Below are 15,410 nucleotides of genomic sequence, written 5' to 3'. Positions count from 1 at the left end.
AATCTTAAAAAGTGAAAATAGAATACAAGCCTTCATATATAACCTAATAAAAAAGAATAGGGCACAAACCACTTACATAGCCTTTGAGATTATATTTTAAAGCATCAATATACAATGCCATCATATCACCCAGCATGGCATTCCATAGCCTTACTGCCCTCTCTGTGAAGAACGACCCACACTAGTTCAAGTAAAAGTCCTGTTCCTCTAATTTTATTGAACACTCATCCCTGACGCGTTTCATGTCCATCTGACACTTAAAGGAGAAGGAAAGGTAAAAACTAAGTAAGCTTTATCAGAAAGGTCTATATAAATACAGCCATAAGCTGCACAATCCTTTCGATAGTGTGGCAACTTTATTACCATTACCAATCAATAGAATATCCAAAATAAATTAATGCAGCTGCTATGTAAAATGGAGATTATGATCGTTGTTGTTAAAATACCCAACAAAATCATCAAAACAAGATTTATAACCCTTCCAAATGAATAACAGGTCATCAAGATCCCAAACTGTCTATAATGCCCTCTATTGTACTTGTAAAGAGTAATAACGTCCACTCGCAACAAAATTTTTTTCCAGAGAGAGGAACCCCAACCTTGACAGTCTACCCTCATAGTTTAAATCTTCTATCCCTTTTACCAGTTTTCCATAAATGCAGACAAAAACTGTGTATGAGGCCTATGCTCTGAGCTTTGGGTGTGTCTGGGCATGTAATTATGTGTCCTAATTGTTTTGTGAACATCTACTATATAAAGAGCATTATATGTTAAACATACCATTTGCTGTTGTTTTTTTCTGAGGTTTAAATAGGTGTGCAATGAGCAACTTATTGATTTGTATTAATTTACTGTTTGCCCCTATGCGGGTTTGGGAAGCAGATTCTCATTTGCACACTCTTCTTTTTTCTTAAACATAGTAATTTTGTTCTAGTAATTGTGGTGTGCACTCCAAAACGGTATTATTTGAATGGAAAGGGCTAGCCACACAATTTAAGGAGACATATTGGATAAATGGAAAAAAACGTAATTTTGTAGGCAATTCTGAATAATATATAGTGCTGGCTTCACTTTATGCTAAACATTAATCCTATCTGTAAAAATGGCCCCTTTACTGGAGCTCCCTATAGATTCTCTCAGTTCTCTGTCCATGTTTGAAACAAAGGGTGGGCGTGTCCTAACGGTCCCTGCCAGAAGCACAGTAGAAGGGGGATAGCCAATCACAGCACTACACTCACACAAGCAAAGACAGGCTTCAGTTGCCTATCAGGTCAGCCTAGCTGCTGATTGGTTCCTATCCTACAGTGCAGTGTACAGAGAGCCACCGGCTCCCCTGCACATCCAGAGAATTCAGCCAGCAGGAAGTGGAACAGATGGGCGGGACTACTGGGGTTTTGGTGGAATTTCTCAATAAATCAGTCCGAAAAACAACTTTTTAAGCACAATCCTTCTATATTTAGGAGTATAATTCACTGGTACATTCTTAATTTTTATAGGATATGTCTCCTTTAAGGCTCATGAAGCATGATTGTGGGCCAGCCTAATGTCACACTGTACACCAACTTGCCTGTAACCCATTAAACATGACAATTTTTTGCCTAAAAAATGCTTGCGTGCACTTTGGTCCCGAAAGCTGCTGTGTGTACAACAGACAGATGTATAGATCCAGTATTAGAGTTAACTATTTTTGTGACGAGGCCTTCCTGTCACCACAGAATGTTTGTCAACCAGTGCGCTTGCATTATATAGCAGAACAGGCAGACAGGTTTGTCTGCCACTGATAGGCGCCATTTTCCCAGTGATTGCCACTTTGCTCAAGGCTTGTTAGCTCTATCTTTATTGCCCATTCTACTATAACTCCGGCGCTTTCGTACACGAAGTCAGACACTGCCCAAAACGCTAAAGCATTTTCTCTACGCTACACTTACACCTCTTTGCGCCTACTACTATCCATCGCAAATTACATTTCACTCGATTTGCTCACTACCCCACAGGCTTCATTGTATGTTAATACAAGGAAGGACGCCTCACTTTCAAGTCCCTGAGCTAAGACTCTACTAACAACCCGATTGAACGCCTAAAAACAACCCAACACATCACAACACTCTGTGGCTCGCAACAAGATTCCTTTCCTTTCGCTAAACCCGGGCACGCCCCCACCCGTTTGGAACCTCCGCCTGCCGCCAACTCCCACCCTAAGATTCTGATTGGACTATGCTATAGGCAGCTTTAGCCCATCGCTGAGGTGAGGAAAGAAACCCGGAACCTTTCGGCTGGTGTGTTTCTTGTCCCCGGGAGGAAAAGATTAACGGACGCGCCACTAAGATGGGGTTCGAGTGGCCGTGGCAGTACAATTTCCCCCCTTTCTTCACGTGAGCGATGTGGGCACAGCTGCAAGTGGGCTAATGTGGGAGGGGGTGTTAGGTAAAGGAAGGCATAATACTAACAACTGTTGTCACTGCTCTTAAGTTCCGGGTGGAAACAAGGAAGTGGGTCAGCAGCGAAGCAGAGCACCAATCATAGCTGCTTTATTTTCTCTTAGGGAGCTCTAACTTGGCTGCTCTCTCCTCCCCGTGTGTTTCTAAACTACAACTCCCATCATTCCCCAAACACCCAGCCCGATAAGGTCCTTGTACCTCATCTACCTCATATGTTTTACTTAGTGGTCTTCATGAGACCCTTATTATTGTGTTTCTTTAATTTAATTTGGAGTTCCTCTCCCTTTTTTATATTTTGTGTAATTTCAGATAATTTTTTCCTGCAGCTCTCAGACGTGGAATTTAAATTTAAACAGTTATTTGGTTTCTGTGTGCAAATTACCCTAGCAACCAGGCAGCACCTTTGCCACAGAATGGAAAGGAACTGAAATGATACATTCACAATACAACTGAAAGCAAAAAACTATTTACAGTACTTCATAATTTGCCTGATTCCATCTTACTGGGAAGATAAGCTGCATTACTGTGAATCAGGGACAGGCCAAGGGTTTTGGATGCCCATGGCCACCCTAAGATATTTTGTGTCTCTCAGTGCAACCTATCGCGGGCAGACACAATCGGTCTTCCCTTCCTAGCTGAGTCCTTCACCACTACTTTTAGACAAAAACAATCCCCCATAGCCATTGCCCCATACCCATTGTGGCCTAGGCAGTTGCCTACCCTGCCAATCCCTAGGTCTGGCTCTGCTGTGAATGTGGTGGAATTGGAATGCAAGGCATCCTGCAGCTTCAGGAAGATTCCATATGTATTGACATTCTCAAAATGCCACCCTGATTCAACTTTATGCTAACTTTCAGTTTGTTCTACCATGTCCTATTCATTAGCATACATGCAGCTTCTAAATTATTTGCCTTCCTCTTCTGCCTCTTTCCAGCTTTCAGGGTCACTGACCCTGGCAGCCACTATACTATTTCTCTTTGAGGCTACAATTTTATTGTTGTATTACATTGCTATTCAGTCTTTCACACTGCTGTTTGGTTGCTAGATTAAACTGGACCCTCCGAAGCAGATAGCTTCTGAGCAAAAATAATTTAATTCATTTAAAAAAAAAATACAAAATGAAGATCCATTGCAGATTGGCTCAGAACATCACTGTGTACATCTACAGCTTGGTTTACAGTTAATCTACCCTATTAAGCATAAAAAGGAAGATGTGACTTCATGAATTTCGGCGTTTCTAAACTCCTCAAATGTTGCGAGGGAACATGATTACTTGTTACATTAGAGGGGATTATAGGCAGATAGGGGATGTTCTTTTTCCCATAAAAAATGATCAACGCACCAGAGGCCACCCCTTTAGATTAGATTGGAACAGAGCTTCCATTTGAAGCGGTGTAGGTGGTTTTTCACGGTGATGTTGTGATGGCGGATTCTGTTAATGCTTTTAAGAGGGGCCTGGATGAGTTCCAAGCGTAGTATCCAAGCGTAGTATCCAAGGCTGTTGTGATACTAATATCTACAGTTAGTATTAATGTGTGTATATATAGTGTATGTATGTGAGTGTATAGATAGGTCAGTATAGGTTTGTGTGTGCTGGGTTTACTTGGAAGGGTTGAACTTGATAGACTCTGGTCTTTTTTCAACACTATGTAAGACAATACAAACAGTCCTTTCTACTAATCAAGATAGCTGCCAGTGCATTTTGATAGATAAAATACACTTCTTGCAGACCCCAGTACAGCACCTGGATACCTATCTGTGCTGCTTTTTGGCTAATTTACTAAAACGTTAATTTACCCTTGCCTTAAAGGGGTGGTTCACCTTCATGTTCAGTTTAAGTATGTTATAGAGTAGGCTGTTCTTAGCAACTTTTCAACTGGTCTTCATTTTTTATTTTTTGTGGATTTTGAATTATTTGCCTTTCTCTTCTGACTCTTTCCAGACTTCAAATGGGGGTCACTGACCCCAGTAGTAAAGAAACTATTGCTCTGTGAGTCTACAATAATTCAGAAACAACAAATGATAACAAAATGAAGACCATTTGCAAATTGTCTCGGAATAGCACTACCTGCATCATACTACAATTTAATTTAAAGGTGAACAACCTATTTAAGTCCTAAATGACATACAGATAAAATTGCATCAGGAGATGTTTGACATGTGTATGGATATGTGTTGGCTTGTCAGTTAGGCAGGTTTGAAAAGGTTATATAAAGTTATATACATTAGTTGGGCGTTCAGTTTATATTTTAATTTCCTGATACACATGCAGGTGGAAGGGCAGTAGCTAAGTGCCCAAGCTGAATATATTTTATTTTTATGTTAGAAATAGTAGATCTAATATTTTTCAAATAATCTTAAAGAGGTCCTATCCCACCAGTGTGGTCTAACATAGCCTGCACTGCTGATACTGCTAAAGCAGTATGGAATCCGTGTGTTGCATGGTCCTCTCAGTTTTTAGTCAGATGTGTGTTATAGACTGATCATTTGTGGCACAGAATTGTTAGAAAGTGTCACATAGATGTGTAGTGTTGACTTGAGAATAGTTGTAGCATGCCTCCATGCATAATAAAAGCCACAGCGTGTGCCTGGACACAGTAGTCCATAGCAACCAATGAGATGTTTGCTTTAAATTAGGTGACTGATTGGTTGTTATAGGTGACTAGATTTGCAGAGGTTTTTAGGGTGGAGAAAAGTTCAAGATCATAGGAACCAAGGGTATTATCTGAGGCTTAAAATGTGGGGCATTGTGCAAGAAAGCTTTATAGGTGAGAGTCAGGTGTGAGGAGCTAGTGACAGGATATGCATTGTGGTGCAGCGAGCCTGGTTTGACCACTGAGGTGAACAAGTCTTCCAATGGCAAGATAATAATTGATAAGTCAGTATTAGGCCAACATGGAGAAGTTTGCAATAGTCTAGACAGGAAATTAATAATAAATGGACAAGTATTTTAAGTTAATTACCTGGTATTGTTTACAGGGAAAAACATGGTTGGGGAGTAGGCATGTGTGCGGGATGATCACCAGTTGGGTTTTAGAAGGGTATCAATGAGGATAGAACAGGGGGCAGCTGGATACTTGAACCATGTCAGAGGACAAAAGAGCAGGACTATAGAGAGGGATTTTAATTGTCATCACCTTTAAGGTGGCACTGGAAGCCAAAGTGTTAACTAGGACAAGTAAAGCCATAAATTCACACGCAATCACTGTATCACTGAAATAGATGCAAATGTTACATGTATTGAGAACGGAATGTCTAATCACTGGGGGTGCCAAAATGTTATCACTTACCTAATACCAAAGGCAGAAAACCGCACCGGCCCGGAGTACCTGCTGCGACCAAGTGGTCCTCTTCCTTCTTCTGCCTTTGCGTCACTTGTGCATTTGCAGTATAGTGAAAAGTCAAACTTAAACAAGAAAGACAGCTTTTTCACTCTGCTGAGTATGTGCCAGCCCCAGGATCCCAAAGATAAAGTGAAGGACAAGGATCACTTGATGCCATGAACCCTGGGCTGGTGCAGTGCTCTGTTAACAGGAACACCGGTGCAGGGTAATCAAGTGAGTGATTACTATCACTTGGGGTGCCTAACATTTGGCACCCCCACAGTGATTGTAACTTTCCTCCTCTGCTAAAGGTACCTGCCTCCAAACATTCTCTTTTCACTTCCCCATCAGATGTCATTGTAACGTTAAAATACATAGACACTGCATAGCACTACTATAGAAGCATCAGGGTAACATTTCTGTTCTTTGCATTTATGTCTTGCAGATTGCAGCCCAATGTGGATACTAGGCAAAAGCAACTGTCAGCATGGAGCTCATTGGTCTTGTCTTACTGCCGGCACAACAAGTTGTACACCATGAATTTAATGGAAATCCAAGAGAGCCCGTTATTCAACAACAAGAAGATACAGCGTATCCTTCATTCTGAAGCAAATTAGCATCTATCTGTTAGGGGTCTTACTCCTGCATCTTGTGGTAATATGTCTTTTATTTTATAAGGGTCCAAAAAAATAATGGACCCTTATGTTTGCATTAAGGCAGCTATAGAAAGGCTGACCTTTGGCTTGCTGACTGATCACCCTAGATCTGAAAGGAACTGTGTAGTAGCTGTGGCTCCTCTCTTTTTTGAATCTTCCATTGCCCCATGCCCCTGGCATTAAGGAGCATTGGATCATAGAGTCTTTAGTTGTTTGATCTAACAGATCCAATGACAAGATCTTTAAGGGTGACTGTCATTGCTAAAAATATGCACCAAATTGTAGGGAATATTTCTATTTTCTTATATATTTGATAGATGAAAGGTTTAAGATTTATTTACTGAGTTGTTTTATAATTTATTACTAGCACAATTAAAAGAAATCATCAGGACACTGAGAGGCTTTCTGTGTAAACAAACCCCTCCCTTTCCCTTCAGCATATTAAGTTGCAGGAAAAGGTGATGTACCGTGCTAGCCAGTCAAAATGTTTACAGGGTAAACCTTTTGAAATAAAAAATAAATGTTCTGAAAGCTTGCTATGATTATCTTAGTTAGCCAATAAACGTATCACCTTTATACCACTTTAGTTATTTTTTATTTCAAAAGGGTTACCCTGTAAACATATTAAGTTGTAAATAAGAAGCAGCTGACTTTGGACTTTGTGTCCTGGGCCCAACGGGAATCAATATCCCAAGGCACCCACCATGTAACAAGCTGAGAATGAGTCTGAAATGAGAAATAATGTGGAGCTGGAACTTTTTATAAACTTTTATGTGCAGACCTTAACAAATTTCAGGAAAGCTGTCTTTGGAATCTGTCCAGGTGGTTTTAGAGGAACTCAAGAAAAAAGGTATTAAAATTACTTGTTGGGCTTTTTCAATCCTTTGTATTAAATGATAAAAAAAATCCGGGCTATTGTATAATTCTATTTGTGGATTCAAGCTATCTAGGCCTTCTTCACTGACTGCCATTCTTGCAGGGAGAACTATGGGAGGTCTAGGAAGGTTTATGGTGTCCAGCTTGAGACAGTTGCAGGCTAGGCACCCCTACAACCCAAAATTATTATTCCCTGGCATTCTAGTGTTTCCATTAGAGAAATACAGAATCAAATACAATGCCAAATGATATTTAAACCGTTTATTTCATTCTATTCCTGGCATTATTGGCATGTAATGTTACAACCAATTTCTTGCAGGGAATCTGGAGTGGATAGATAAGAACAAATCTAGGTTCTTGATCATGTGGAGGAGACCAGATGAATGGGGCAAAGTCATTTACCAATGGGTAAGAGAAGTGTGTATTGTTCCTCCCTGGCCAAAAATTGATCTTCTTTCTGAAGCTTCTCTGGAGCAAAGTCTTTATGACATTGTGCATTTATGTGCATTTTAAATGTTGTGACCCTTTCTGCCAAGGGCTTATAAACCAGGACTGGTAGGTCTTGATGGGTTGGCTGTGCCAAGAGAGACCCTCACTTCAGAATAGTGTGGGCACCACTGTTGTAGGGAGGTCTGAATTAATAATAGTGCATACTTTTTTGGCCTGGTCAGTGGCGGGCACTGCAGAAGTGGTAGAATTTCATGGGTTGGCTGTGCCAGTGTTTGCACTAATAAAGGTGCATGAATTATTACCATAGTTAGTGTAATGTGGCATAGTATATAGGCACAAAAATGTTGTGCCACACACAATTTTGCACTAATGTGATTCAAAAATGGTCAAGTGTGTAAATCAGCGTTATGTACTGTGTGATCTTTAACCATAGGTCTCCAAGAATGGAATGACCAATTCTGTCTTCACTCTTTATGAGTTGATCAGTGGCGATGACACAGAGGGAGAAGGTAACTGACACCTGTCTCTTACACTGTATATCATCTCTGTTACAGTTTGATGTAGTGACATGCAGGTTGATCTGAAAATTACAGGTTTACCCGCAGGTCAGGTGGCCGGGTTCTGGCTCAGCGCTCATTTCCACCTTCCCACACTCCAGCAGGCTATATCTATAGGCATGGGCCTGCCCGCCCCACCCCCTTTATGCCATCAGAGATGAGACAGATCAGCTGGGGTCTATAAATACAGCTGCTTTGCTAGGTCAGGTTGGAAGCGGGTGGCTTAGGATCAGGTGCATCTGGACCCGCACATCAGTAGTTTAATTGATATATGATAAAAAAGCATGGCATATAGTGGTACTGCTCCAATGTGGAAAAGAAAATGTTTGTGCCAGTTGAATCTATACTGATTTTCGAAAAAAAAAAAAAAGGGGGGGGGCCTAATCTACGTAGTGCAAGGCAGGGCTTAGTGCGTTCGGCGTTCCTGTATTTATGAGGGCTGGGGAAGTCCCTTTGACCCTGTACCATTCCCCTATCTATGTAAGGGAGCACTGGTGGACACAATGTGGTAAGGAGCCCTGTACTTGCATCCTGTCCCTATGGCAGTAGTTGATATGGGCAAGGCTGCCTTGCACCCACCAGTGTTGCACTCAATTGCCTACTATAAGATAGCTGCCCCAGTGGCACTTGCAGTTAAAAATCCCTATCATACACACACCATGGTCCATTGTATCAGGAGCCACTGTAGGGTTTTTGGAGAGTAGTTATATATGTATGTATAAAATATAACAATATAATCGTGCACATCTCTTTTCTTGAAAAGCAAGCCAGCACAATAGAACAGACAATATAAATAAAAATAGAAAAATAGTGGCGCTTTGTGTAATCTGAGTATATTCACTTGCGGTTTCAATTGAATGCAACTAAAAACAGACAGAATTTGTGGTAGGGTAAGTAAGTGTTCTCACCCAGTCCATATCTCTTTAGAAATAGTGTAGTTAAAATCCTTATAAAAGTATAGTTCACAGTTCACACGCTTGTATACCAAATACCAATTTGTGTCTGGAAATGCCCACATATGGTCTCAAAGCAAATCTTGAAAAAAAGAAAAACAATTATGGTGCAGTACTTTAATGCATGCAGGCTTTATACCCCTGCTTGTGACTACTGACAAGAGATCCAAAACGTAAAGGAACAGTAACACCAAAAAATGAAAGTGTATAAAAGTAACTAAAATATAATGTGCTGCTGCCCTGCACTGGTAAAAGTTGTGTGTTTACTTCAGAAAGTCTACTATAATTTATATAAATAAGCTGCTATGTAGCCATGGAGGCAGCCATTCAAAGGAGAAAAGGCACAGGCACATAGCAGATAACAGATAAAACACTATTGTATTCTACAGAACTTATCTGTTATCTGCTATGTAACCTGTGCCTTTTCTCCTTTTTTCCAGCTTGAATGGCTGCCCCCATGGCTACACAGCAGCTTATTATATAAATTATAGTAGTGTTACTGTAGCAAACACACCAGTTTTACCAGTGAGGGCAACAGTGCATTATATTTTTATCACTTTAAAGCTCTTTCATTTTTTGGTGTTACTGTTCCTTTAAGGCACGTAATTGCAATCCAGGCTGTTCTCCTTTGTCTTTCCCTGTTACTCTTCTCTGTACAGACACTCTGGCTTCCAGGTGGTCACACGGTCTCATTATGGATGCCTTGCTGGGACAAACCTTCTTGAGGTGCACAATCCCAGTGCAGAGGTGTATGGAGGTCTTCAGCAGGATCAGTGTAATAATACACGCAGCTCAAAAGGAATTCCAAATGAGACAATTAGTGTTTTATATCAAATAAACAAATAAAAGTGTATCTTAGGCCACTTATCAAAGTGTAAGTAATGCGCGATTCATGTACTTGGTACGCTTTCTCAGAGGCAAAAGTTTAAAAAGTTTAAGTGTTGCAAGTACATGAAACATGACCACCTGGAAGCCAATGTGCCTGTACAAAGGAGAGTAATGGAAAGACAAAGGAGAACAGCCTGATTGCAATTACATGCCTGAAGTTTATGGACCTCTTTCAGGGGAATAAAGCCTGCATGTGTTAAAGTAACTGCACCGTAATTGGTTTTCTTTTTTTTCAAGAAGATTTGTTTTGAGACCATACGTGGGCATTGGTATTTGGTATACAAGTGTTTAAACTCTAAAATATACTTTTATAAGGATTTTAACTACACTATTGCTAAAGAGATACGGATTGGCTGAGTACACTTGCTTACCCTACCACACATTCTGTCTGTTTTTAGTTGCATTCATTTGAGACTCTGAGTGAATATACTTACATTACACAAAACACCACTATTTTTATTTATACAGGTCCTTTTCAAAAAATTAGCATATTGTGATAAAGTTCATTATTTTCTGTAATGTACTGATAAACATTAGACTTTCATATATTTTAGATTCATTACACACAACTGAAGTAGTCCAAGCCTTTTCTTGTTTTAATATTGATGATTGTGGCATACAGCTCATGAAAACCCAAAATTCCTATCTCAAAAAATTAGCATATCATGAAAAGGTTCTCTAAACGAGCTATTAACCTAATCATCTGAATCAACAAATTAACTCTAAAAACCTTAAAAAGATTCCTGAGGCTTTTAGAAACTCCCAGCCTGGTTCATTACTCAAAACTGCAATCATGGGTAAGACTGCCGACCTGACTGCTGTCCAGAAGGCCATCATTGACACCCTCAAGCAAGAGGGTAAGACACAGAAAGAAATTTCTGAACGAATAGGCTGTTCCCAGAGTGCTGTATCAAGGCACCTCAGTGGGAAGTCTGTGGGAAGGAAAAAGTGTGGCAGAAAATGCTGCACAACAAGAAGAGGTGACCGGGCCCTGAGGAAGATTGTGGAGAAGGACCGATTCCTGACCTTGGGGGACCTGCGGAAGCAGTGGACTGAGTCTGGAGTAGAAACATCCAGAGCCACCGTGTACAGGCGTGTGCAGGAAATGGGCTACAGATGCCGCATTCCCCAGGTCAAGCCACTTTTGAACCAGAAACAGCGGCAGAAGCGCCTGACCTGGGCTACAGAGAAGCAGCACTGGACTGTTGCTCAGTGGTCCAAAGTATGTCATTCGGAAATCAAGGTGCCAGAGTCTGGAGGAAGACTGGGGAGAGGGAAATACCAAAATGCCTGAAGTCCAGTGTCAAGTACCCACAGTCAGTGATGGTCTGGGGTGCCATGTCAGCTGCTGGTGTTGGTCCACTGTGTTTTATCAAGGGCAGGGTCAATGCAGCTAGCTATCAGGAGATTTTGGAGCACTTCATGCTTCCATCTGCTGAAAAGCTTTATGGAGATGAAGATTTCATTTTTCAGCACAACCTGGCACCTGCTCACAGTGCCAAAACCACTGGTAAATGGTTTACTGACCATGGTATTACTGTGCTCAATTGGCCTGCCAACTCTCCTGACCTGAACCCCATAGAGAATCTGTGGGATATTGTGAAGAGGAAGTTGAGAGACACAAGACCCAACACTCTGGATGAGCTTAAGGCCGCTATTGAAGCATCCTGGGCCTCCATAACACCCCAGCAGTGCCACAGGCTGATTGCCTCCATGCCACGCCACATTGAAGCAGTCATTTCTGCAAAAGGATTCCCGACCAAGTATTGAGTGCATAACTGAACATAATTATTTGAAGGTTGACTTTTTTTGTATTAAAAACACTTTTCTTTTATTGGTCGGATGAAATATGCTAATTTTTTGAGATAGGAATTTTGGGTTTTCATGAGCTGTATGCCACAATCATCAATATTAAAACAAGAAAAGGCTTGGACTACTTCAGTTGTGTGTAATGAATCTAAAATATATGAAAGTCTAATGTTTATCAGTACATTACAGAAAATAATGAACTTTATCACAATATGCTAATTTTTTGAAAAGGACCTGTATATGTATGCATAGCTAATGCTTTTGTGTATTCTCTCACCCAGAATTCCATGGTCTGGATGAGGCCATGTTACTCAGATCCTTGGAAGCACTGCAGCAAGAACACAAGGCTGAAATCATCTTGCTAAATGACAGCAGAGGCGTGAAATTCTTTTAACGAACAATTTTTCTTGGTGTTATCCAGCTGCCTGGTAGAACTACAATATGCTTTTATAGCAAATGGAGAAGAGTTGTCTCTAGTTGTTCTCTTACCTGTTGGAGCAGGAAGCCAGACTGGACCCTGGAGACCCAATCCATACCTCTGACAATATTACACCTGGATCACATCCTTGGAAATGAGGGTTGTTCTATTTTTACATTGTATTGTATATTTCACAGGAAGCCTGTGTGTTACGAAAGTCTTTTCACTTCCTTGCAAATAAATTCTTGACAAGCCATCCAATGTATTTCATTGAAAGCATTCAGCATTTTTCAGTAATCTGTACATACCTAAATATGATTTCAGGTTTCCCCAAAAATGGCTACATCCTCTTTGCAATACATTAATATATATATCAAAAGCGTCTGTATTTAATGGTAAACATTCTTATAATAAAAGCCCCATAACAGCGGTCTAACCCCAGGATCAACACTGTGGCAGGAGAGACATTAAATATAACTTCAAGCAGATATTCACCTGTGTTTTTGCAGAAACAGTTACTTTTCTATTCACACAGTATAAAGAAAATAAACATCCTTTTGACTGGAACTCATCCACTGACTACTAGAATACCTCAGAAACCTGTTTTTAACAGTGCCTCGGGCATTATTAGCCACTGTTATTTTCCACATTTGATTTGTCTCATAGAGTATTCTAGGAGAGACATACCTACTGTCTGGGTTTTTTTTCCAGTGACTGTGGCATAACAAATTTATATAAAATTACTACCTGTAGTGTACAATCCTGTTTGTATCTCCCTGGAAGCAATCACTGGCCAGGACTTCACAAAATGGAAGCTAGGAGCATGTTAAGTGGAAGCCAGGGCCAGCATCCACCCACTGCACGTGGTCCTGCACGGCAATGACCTGCACGGCAATGTGGTGCAACCGAAGATGGTGATAGAGAAAACCTTCCAAAGTTTGTATTTATTGCATAATGAGTAAAAATTTATTTCTAGACAGCTTTCTGATAGATATTAATTCAAAACATGCAGTTATAGATTGTTTGTAAGTGTTAATTGCTATTGCAAGCAGTCCCTTTCTGTATTCTGTACTGCTAGTCCTTACTCTTGAAACAATGCAGTAGTTTTTCGGAACCAGTAATGGGACAAATGTCCACAACTACTGCCTGGTTGCTTAGGGAATTTAGCCCTAGCAACCAGATATCTGTTAAAATTGAATGAACCTGAGAACTAAAGAACAAGAAAAAAGCAAAGGTTGCCAAATTTTAGGCACCCCCCAGTGATTGTATTCGCTTACCTGATACCCCGGGACGTTGCTTTTATTAGAAAACTGCACGGGCCTGGTTACACAGCGAGAACCATCAAGTCATCTTCCTTCTGATTTTGAAACAACAGCCACCTACAGGCCATACTCATTTCAGCAGACTTCCTACAGTTGGCAGAAGTGACCAGCAGGTGGTGCTGTTGTTTCAAATTCATTCATAGTTTTGCCTGGAACCTTGTGTTCCGCACACTTTAGCCTCATCAGCAAGCTAAATGGTGTATTGTGTATGCTCTTTTTCTGGGACAGCTATAGTGCACGTGGTCCCAGACAGCTGAAAACACCATTTGGAATCGGCAAGACAACTGTCCTCTCTATGGGCTGACCGCCATTTCTTGATCGTCCTATGGGGCAGTTATGTGTGAAACAATAATCAATGGATAAGCTGAATTTGTACGCTTGTGGAGGAGCCCTACCCTCTGGTCAAAGAGAAATATAAAAGTTACCAAAGAAATTGCAATTCAACAAAAAAAAAAGTCCATGCAAAAAAGGTTTGCAATAGTGTAAATGTAAATACTAATTAATGGCTAATTATCAAATTCTCTGATAACTACAGTGGCTTGCAAAAGTATTCGGCCCCCTTGAACTTTTCCACATTTTGTCACATTACAGCCACAAACATGAATCAATTTTATTGGAACTCCACGTGAAAGACCAATACAAAGTGGTGTACACATGAGAAATGGAACGAAAATCATACATGATTCCAAACATGGAAACATGGGGTGTGCGTAATTATTCAGCCCCCTTTGGTCTGAGTGCAGTCAGTTGCCCATAGACATTGCCTGATGAGTGCTAATGACTAAATAGAGTGCACCTGTGTGTAATCTAATGTCAGTACAAATACAGCTGCTCTGTGACGGCCTCAGAGGTTGTCTAAGAGAATATTGCGAGCAACAACACTATGAAGTCCAAAGAACACACCAGACAGGTCAGGGATAAAGTTATTGAGAAATTTAAAGCAGGCTTAGGCTACAAAAAGATTTCCAAAGCCTTGAACATCCCACGGAGCACTGTTCAAGCAATCATTCAGAAATGGAAGGAGTATGGCACAACTGTAAACCTACCAAGACAAGGCCGTCCACCTAAACTCACAGGCCGAACAAGGAGAGCGCTGATCAGAAATGCAGCCAAGAGGCCCATGGTGACTCTGGACGAGCTGCAGAGATCTACAGCTCAGGTGGGGGAATCTATCCATAGGACAACTATTAGTCGTGCACTGCACAAAGTTGGAAGAGTTATGGAAGAGTGGCAAGAAGAAAGCCATTGTTAACAGAAAACCATAAGAAGTCCAGTTTGCAGTTTGCCACAAGCCATGTGGGGGACACATCAAACATGTGGAAGAAGGTGCTCTGGTCAGATGAGACCAAAATGGAACTTTTTGGACAAAATGCAAAACGCTATGTGTGGCGGAAAACTAACACTGCACATCACTCTGAACACACCATCCCCACTGTCAAATATGGTGGTGGCAGCATCATGCTCTGGGGGTGCTTCTCTTCAGCAGGGACAGGGAAGCTGGTCAGAGTTGATGGGAAGATGGATGGAGCCAAATACAGGGCAATCTTGGAAGAAAACCTCTTGGAGTCTGCAAAAGACTTGAGACTGGGGCGGAGGTTCACCTTCCAGCAAGACAATGACCCTAAACATAAAGCCAGGGCAACAATGGAATGGTTTAAAACAAAACATATCCATGTGTTAGAATGGCCCAGTCAAAGTCCAGATCTAAATCCAATCGAGA

General features: G+C 40.9%; 1 protein-coding gene across 1 annotated transcript; it reads left to right on the top strand.

The window, feature by feature from the left end:
• Positions 1 to 2,312: 2,312 nt before the first annotated feature.
• Positions 2,313 to 12,624, top strand: vps25 (vacuolar protein sorting 25 homolog). The gene is given in 6 exon segments (NM_001016078.2): positions 2,313 to 2,372; positions 6,207 to 6,352; positions 7,214 to 7,267; positions 7,613 to 7,701; positions 8,177 to 8,252; positions 12,232 to 12,624. Coding segments are annotated over 6 exon segments (525 nt in total). The 5' UTR covers positions 2,313 to 2,325; the 3' UTR covers positions 12,345 to 12,624.
• Positions 12,625 to 15,410: the final 2,786 nt, after the last annotated feature.

Source organism: Xenopus tropicalis, chromosome 10 (assembly GCF_000004195.4).
Source record: "Xenopus tropicalis strain Nigerian chromosome 10, UCB_Xtro_10.0, whole genome shotgun sequence".
NCBI classification, from domain to species: domain Eukaryota; kingdom Metazoa; phylum Chordata; class Amphibia; order Anura; family Pipidae; genus Xenopus; species Xenopus tropicalis.
This window is presented reverse-complemented; position numbering and strand designations above follow the sequence as displayed.